General features: G+C 62.1%; 1 protein-coding gene across 1 annotated transcript in view; it reads left to right on the forward strand.

Annotated features, from left to right (window-relative positions):
• Positions 1-261, forward strand: part of TMC6 (transmembrane channel-like 6) — a gene marked incomplete at both ends in the record, with an annotated part of 4,848 nt that overhangs the window by 466 nt on the left and 4,121 nt on the right. Inside the window, one exon of the mRNA XM_009578407.1 lies at positions 51-241. Within this exon, the coding sequence (XP_009576702.1) occupies positions 51-241 (191 nt within the window). The remainder of the gene's footprint in view (positions 1-50; positions 242-261) is intronic.

A 261-nucleotide genomic window follows, 5' to 3' on the forward strand; every position in this document is an offset into this window, starting at 1 on the left:
TGTGGGCACCAGCGAGATCCCCGTGGTCCCCATCGTGCACTTTTCCACAGGGCTACTTCACTCACTCGCTGCTGTACTACGGCTACTACAGCAACGTCACCCTCAATGATCCCTGTGCCTCCAGCCCCAACAGCAGCACGTGCCCCCTCGCAGCCCCCCCGCTCCCATACAACATGCCGCTGGCCTACGTGTTCAGCGTTGGGGTCTCCTTCCTCGTCACCTGCATCCTGCTGGTGTACAGGTGGGTCGGCAGTGCCTCTG

Source organism: Fulmarus glacialis, unplaced genomic scaffold (assembly GCF_000690835.1).
Source record: "Fulmarus glacialis isolate BGI_N327 unplaced genomic scaffold, ASM69083v1 scaffold25615, whole genome shotgun sequence".
NCBI classification, from domain to species: domain Eukaryota; kingdom Metazoa; phylum Chordata; class Aves; order Procellariiformes; family Procellariidae; genus Fulmarus; species Fulmarus glacialis.